Here is a 7,123-nt window from a genome sequence, read left to right as displayed (position 1 = left end):
TTTGTGTATCATTGTGAGTTAAAAACAAGACAATTTTCCATAATAAACTGAACATGATCTCCCTTACTACTTCAATCACAATATTACCAATTGTGTGTGTATATATATATACACATTCATATCATGCTAGACACAATTACACAAGCAGATAAGCACTGAATTATAATTATTGTACCTATTGTGTTTATTGTATGTTTTATCAATGTGAGGTGACCTTGATTGTTGTGAAAGGTGCCATCAAATAAAATGTATTATTATTATTAATAATAATAATGCAATTTAAGGAAAAAACAAAACTAAAGAGTGAAATTATATGTTTATTTTGGGAAAGAAATGACTGAAAGAAGGCCGACTACAGCAAACTAAGGCCTGTGGGTTAGATGACATGACAAGGGGTGAAAACAAAAAATAAATGGCACCAAACATTTGATTACAAATACATGTGACATTATTGCATTCTCTAAAGTTACCAAATGATAGCTTGATAGCAGAATATCAAACGCTGATAACATATAAACAATATAATACATACTTATTTCATTTTTTTTTAGAGTTAAGTTAGCAAACAGTTTGTTACAGCATTAACTTTGACGGGACTGCGGGTGACGGGACTGCGGCCCACGGTGGAAAGGAATGAAACAATACACATAGCCCAGGAGGGACCCTACCCCCCCCCCCCCCCCCCCCCTTCCCTTTGTACGCTGTCCTTTAAGATTTCTTGTACTCGATTCTCTCCACCTTGACGTCATCTCCGATGAGCTGGTAAACGTACGTCACCACGGTCGACGCCTGGATGTCCATTAATACAAAAGAGGGGATGATGTTGCTGTGAGGAGAGAGGTGAGATTTGTATTTAGATTGGATAGCTCCTCACACTTCAGCTCATACATCATCATTCTACGGCTACAATATCAAGCGCCTAACCTTTGATGTCATTACTAACTCCTGGTTGCTTTGATGTCCTTACTAACTCCTGGTTGCTTTGATGTCCTTACTAACTAAAAACACGATTTCAGATGGCAGCCCGTCTTTATTGTCACACGAACACACTACAACACATGCATGCGGCCACTACACACACTCATGCTGACGGTGGCCGGTGAAATATGTCCTCTGCATTTGACCCATCCAGCCTTGTCCTTTCCTCCAGGGGGCAGGCCAGGAGCAGTGGTCGCTATTTCTTTCCAGCGCCCGGGGACCTTCATTGGACCAACTTCAGATGTTGTCGTCACTGGTCGGATGACGATCTTCTGCATGTTTTGAGTGGGGGGTTATGTACGGAGGAACCCCCTGGGGGGTACGGGGAGAACATGCAAACTCCACACAGAAAGGCCCTTTCGACGAGATAGCCCACCTGGGCAGTAGGCACTGAAGATATGGGGGGGTCACAACTCCAGCGCCCACAGCGTCCCAGGTGGGAAACTCCTGGTTGCTTTGATGTCCTTACTAACTCCTGGTTGCTTTGTGATTTGAGTGATTTAGAAACTTCATCTGTTTCTCAGGGGGTTTCCCGCAGAGATGCAGCGCCACCTGCTATTGGTCCATGTCATGATCTGCGCACTCACTGGTGAACTGTCAATCAGGCCCCAAAGCATAGTCTGTTTTACTCTATTTTACTCGAAATTGTACCATAATTTACAAAATGAACATCATGCTGTATTGAAGATGACTAAACTATTAGGAATTAGGAAAGTGTTTACGGAGGTAATAAATCAAGTGAGAAATAGGGTAATTTTCCCCATTGACTTCTATCCAATTGGACTTCTTTTTGCAGCCAGTGGACTTGCGCCATGCTGGCCATTTGAAAGAATGCACATTTAAGGAACGTCCACATTGGCTTCATTTTCTTCTTCAGCTTGCCCCTTAGTACTAGTCACAAAAACAGATGTGATATCTTTCATTATTGTTACTGTGCACCTGCATCCCTTTTCGGCAGCTCTATCAGTTTATAGATAAGCAGCTATTTGGAATGGCAAAAAGACAAAACCCAACAGTGTGAACGGTTCCTCTACCTTTCCAGTGCGTTGTAGGCTCCGGTGGCAGAACCAGGGTTGATGTAGAACTTGTTCTCATTCTCGAAGGCCTCAAACTTGTGTGTGTGCCCGGAGATGAGGATGTCGACGTCCAGCTGCCTCTGGAGCAGCGCCAGGCTGGCCATGTCGCCCCAGGGGATCACCTGGTGCCCGTGGATCAGGCCAATCTTGAACTGGCCCACCGTCACCACCTTCTGCTCCGGGTAGTTCAGGTTCTGAAGGGGGCAAGAGGGGAGGGCAGAGGGCAAAAAGTGATGTTTTATACTGTGAAGAAAGGGATGCATGATCCGCCCCCCCCCCACCCAGCCAATTATTTTGGCTGATTGCCGATATAACATTAACATAACATAACATGACGGCGCACTGACAGATGCAGACATAAATACAATGCTTTTCAAAATGTACACATTCACTGGGGAAAATAAGAAAACTACTTCAAATTAGTTTATGTAAAACATACCATATATTATATTATATAATATATTTTTTTTTATGTAACATTTTCTTTCAAACAAAACATCCTACTTAAACAGACTTGGATGATGGTCTCCCTGGGTTACGGTTAGCGTCATTTTATCGGCAGAAATGTTCGTTTGGGGCCGATGCCGACATTTCATTTGAATACGGTGCTTCCAGGTGCCATCGAGACCCAGAGGTCTGACCAAACACTACAGCAGTTGACTTCACACCTTCACACACAGAGCAGGAAGTCATCAGAGAAATCAGCTCCTGTAATGTTTGTTGGGATGAAAACCTGGACACGCGGGCTTCAAAGGCAAATGGGTGCATTAACAGGTGTCAATTTGTAGCAGGTGTTAATTTGCAATGAGGGACTACTATTACAAGTTCATTACACTGCCATCAGTCTATGTCACTGGCAATGGCTCGATTTCATTCCTCCTTGTAACTGAATATTTTGTTGTGTGTTTTATTACTTTCTGTATTGTTTGGAGTTAAGAACTTCTTATTGTAAAATTCTGTAAAATTCACCAGGACTGGCTGGTACAATATTGAGATGTAGGGAAGCTTTGAGACTGGTCTGTGGCTACTTAATAAGCAGCAAAAATATCCCTATTTGCACTTACACAGCCAGCCCAATTCATATGATAATGTGTTGCCTGTTCTTCTGTGTCTATTTTTCATAATTGTTCTTGGGCAACAGAATTTCCTTCTTTGGGCTAGTACAAATATGAATGGATTATGAAAATTAACAGGAAAAATGCAGTGTGGGTTTTTAGAGCTGTTCTATTGTAGTCATTTTCAACATGAGGTCCTTGAGGGGGTCTCCAGCAAAATGATCAATTGTTAAACTTCACCATTACAGGAGGTTAACAGCATCATTTAATTTATAGTAGGTTAACACCATTATTAGAGAATGTAGAAGAATAACTGTTTTGATCATAGTTTCATTTTTACATCTCTCCTTACAATACACATAGTTATGGAATTCTGGACAAACTCATATCTGACATTAACAAATTCTCAGATTTGGATCCAACAGACAAACTCTCATCAAATGGGGGTCCATGGCCCTACTGTGGACTAACTAAATAAGGGGTCCTTGATATGAAAAGGGTTGAGAATCACTGTTGGATTGTGTACACACACACACACACACACACACACACACACACACACACACACACACACACACACAGACACACACACACACACACAGACCTCATCAAAGTCTCCTCTGACTATGTGGACGTCTCCAGCGAGGGTCTTCAGGTAGTCATAGCTCTCCTTGGTGCAGAGGTTTCCTGTACAGAGAATGTGTTGGATCTTCCCCGGGACCAACAGCTTCTTGAACTTGGCTGGCAGGGTGTTGCACCGGTGGGGGATGTGCAGGTCACCTAACACCAGGACCAACTGACGGCATCGCACAGACACACGGGGCAGTTAGTAAACCAGCAGCCAAGCCTGGGACAGTTAGCCTGTACAGTTAGACCATGTTGTTGTAGGAATAGCGAAAAAAGGAGGGGACTTAGGACAGAACCCTGGAAGACCTGTGGGTCATTTCTGCAGCAGAAAATTATGTACACAGAAATGAATCCACCAGGACTATTTTACACCTTAGTTAGTGGTATTGTTTCATGTTTGAGAAAAACTAGACTTTAGCTAGTTTTGATGTTACTACACACAAACAATAGCCAAGTCCAGTCCAGGGCACTGGAATACAGCAGAGATAATGCAAAAATGTCATCAATGCAAACCAAAATTAAATATATACAGTACAATTTATAGGGGGATTTTAACTGCCGAATAAGCAATGGATGTAAGCAAAAAGCAGTCTGGAATATTGAGTGTCTGAATTCAAACTGGGTCACAAAGAATGTGAGAACAACTGAATATTCAAGTGATGACAAATATAATGATCATCACCAATGGGGAACAGATGCATTTTAGACACTCGATATCTGGCGTAGGATATAAGAGAGATCATCCTATCTTCACACAACACAAGGTATCGATAAACATAAAGATCCACAAACCTGAGGCTTCATATTAAACATAAAACCCATGAATAGCCTAAACACTCCTACCAGCCAGCAGCCAAATGCTGGTAAATATTGGTTAGTATGGTTGTCTACTCTGACAGATGGTCAGGCAGGTAACAAACCAGCATTTGGAGATCCTATCATATGCCAAAAATCTGTTTGGCTGATTAAATGGTGAAAATAGCTGGTGAATTTGGGGATGAAAGAGCAACTGTACATCCAAAGTTAAAGGGCCCTATTCTAGGAATTCTAATTGTCCTCTATTACAGGCTACATATGTGATCAAAAATGTTAAAGACAGTTAAAAAAATGTGAGTGGATAAATCTAAAGTTACTGCATGTTAAAAAATTCAGCCTTTTCCCCCCCAGGCAGTTTCAGATTAACGCCAGGAAATATATCGCTACTGGAATTGGTCCTCCTGATTGGCTCCCCCACTAAATAATTACTGAAATCCATCCAATCAGGCCATTTGAATTAGAGGAGTGCTGCTGTCGGGCCAATCAGGGTGCAGTATTTTGACTGTTTTGCCTGTAATATGACTTTTGATTTAATTAACACAATAAATACCACTTTAAATGTGCAAACCAGCATCAGAACATTACTCATATCCTGAGCCATAGCGTATTTTGAAAACAAATCATGAATACTGAACATTACAATAAGGGATCTTTAAGTTTCCTACACTGGCTTCTACTCTGGATTATTTTATTATTATTTAGGATCATAGCTGAGTGCTGATATAGTTAAAGCATTGACGGCTGCCAAGCACAGCCTCAGCGCCCTGTAGTTACTGTATCAGCAGCTGTTGGTATAGTGCTGTGTGACCCAGTAAGAGAAAACCTCCATCGCTGTGCTGTTCCAGCCCCAACCCCAAGTTAGTGAGCAGGGCAGGAGAGCGAGCAGAGCACAGGGATCCCACACAGAGTGAGGGCAACTTACCCGGTGACCCGCCTGGGTGATTGGAGACAGGCAAGGAGGAGTGGGAGGAGAGCGGGTGAGGAGAGCAGGTGAGAGAGAGAGGAAGGCAGGGTGTGCGTGGAGAGAAACACATGAGGCATGATCAAAGAAAAAAATAGGACAAGAAAAACAGTTGGGACAAGAGGGGAAAACTGAAATTAGAAATTAAAAAAAGTGAATGGATTAAGTACAGATTTGAATCATTCCGAAACACATAAGAAAAGTTAAATGACAATGTGGTTAAATCAACTGTTAATGTATGGTTGCTGGTTAGTGATTACAATCAAGCAAATGTATGGTGGTCGCCTGAAGGAATTAATGCAAAATCATGTGGTGAAGCAGATTAAAGTATTGGTTTTGAATCAGTTATCAATCAGCTAACTAAATTTAAACCATGCTTTTTCTTCTTAGCAATCTCTCGCTCCAACCTGCTGTCTAATTCAGAGATGCTCACAAGTCATTTTTTTGCAAGTCCAAGTCCAAGTCAAGTCTCAAGTCTTTTAGCTATAGTCCAAGTCAAGTCTCAAGTCTTTGGTCAGAAGTCCAAGTCAAGTCTCAAGTCTCTTATGGATGAGTGTTTCTATCATCTGCTGGATGCCATCCGGTCTGCTTAGAACACTGTAGCTAAAACTAAGGATTTCAAAGCATGTACTGTATTATCCTCACTCCTTTATTAGCATACAGTATCAGCATTGATTAGTTTAAATTATCATTAGTAGACCTTTCATTAATGTTAATACACATAAAAATAAAGATTGTTCACACAAGTCCCAATTCTGAAGTCCAAGTCAAGTCTGAAGTCTTTCAGGACAAGTCTCAAGTCACTGTGTGTGCGACTCAAATCCAAGTCCCCATCTCTGCTGTCTATCTTATTTGTGTAGCTGTTTGTGTTTAACTGTAAGACAGAGAAGCTGAATGAATGAGTGGATGAATGAATCAGTAATTCTAGTCTTGATGGGGAATTTGTTTTGCCTAACTAGTAGTTGGCTATACTAAGTTAAATCTGAGTATAACGTCAGTGTGGATATGTTAATAATTAGGGGATAAACGTCAATCCTGTTGCACAGTAGTGACAGGGAAATAGCTGTTAGCTTGCTAGCTAACTGTTTTGGAAGCAACAAAAAGTCAAAATCGTGTGTTTTTAATCCAGCAAACAATAAGAATGGTTGATTAAAATAAACGAGAAACTGAAAGAGCACCGTGCAAATGAAAAGAGTGATTTGAGGGGTGCTTGAAGCTTGTTGCATCGCATTTTTGTGACTACTACTCAGCTGTCATGTGACCGCTGATCCATCACGGAATGGTGCTCTACTTGGTTTGCTAACCTGAAACCCCTCAAATTGAGGCTCTGGCCGTGCCGAAGACTTGTGGGCACTTTCCTTTATATCAGCAACTAATCTCAGCAACGTCAAGCAACCGAAGTGCTCGAAACGTTGGCTTTAAATAGGGGAAAACAAGGCCTTTTCGCCATTTCATACTCACCATCTTCTATTTTGCTGTTTCTGCTAGTCAAGTGAAGTCAGGAAGCGTCTTCTACGCACGTACAGCGTCAACTCCCCAGCCAATGAAAAAGCAGAACGCAACCAGTATGAGATCTTGTCAAACTCGCAGGTGTTATTATGTGTTCAACT

The 7,123-nt window shown here is 41.6% G+C and overlaps 1 protein-coding gene across 2 annotated transcripts; it reads right to left on the bottom strand.

Moving 5' to 3' along the window:
• Window positions 1-304: 304 nt before the first annotated feature.
• On the bottom strand, window positions 305-7,006 carry vps29 (VPS29 retromer complex component). Of its 2 annotated transcripts, XM_083634327.1 has the most exons (5): window positions 6,975-7,001; window positions 5,475-5,486; window positions 3,714-3,905; window positions 2,013-2,248; window positions 305-826 (listed from the first exon to the last, which is right to left on the bottom strand). In XM_083634327.1, the coding sequence occupies exons 1-5, from the start codon at window positions 6,975-6,977 to the stop codon at window positions 709-711; spliced, it is 561 nt and encodes a 186-aa protein (XP_083490453.1). In that variant the 5' UTR covers window positions 6,978-7,001; the 3' UTR covers window positions 305-708. The 2 variants fall into 2 exon arrangements, with proteins under 2 accessions (XP_083490453.1, XP_083490454.1); XM_083634328.1 differs by lacking the exon at window positions 5,475-5,486 and having other exon boundaries at window positions 6,975-7,006.
• Window positions 7,007-7,123: the final 117 nt, after the last annotated feature.

This window comes from Poromitra crassiceps (assembly GCF_964638095.1).
Source record: "Poromitra crassiceps genome assembly, chromosome: 3".
Lineage (NCBI taxonomy): Eukaryota > Metazoa > Chordata > Actinopteri > Beryciformes > Melamphaidae > Poromitra > Poromitra crassiceps.
The sequence above is the reverse complement of the archived record's forward strand: the minus strand, read 5'-3'. Positions and strand labels throughout refer to the sequence as shown.

Coding starts and splice junctions, on each gene's coding strand:
- vps29 (XM_083634327.1), bottom strand. Junction 2,249..3,713: donor TCAGAGGAGACTTTGATGAG/GTCTGTGTGTGT, acceptor TGCCCCCTTCAG/AACCTGAACTACCCGGAGCA. Junction 827..2,012: donor GCCTACAACGCACTGGAAAG/GTAGAGGAACCG, acceptor CTCTCCTCACAG/CAACATCATCCCCTCTTTTG.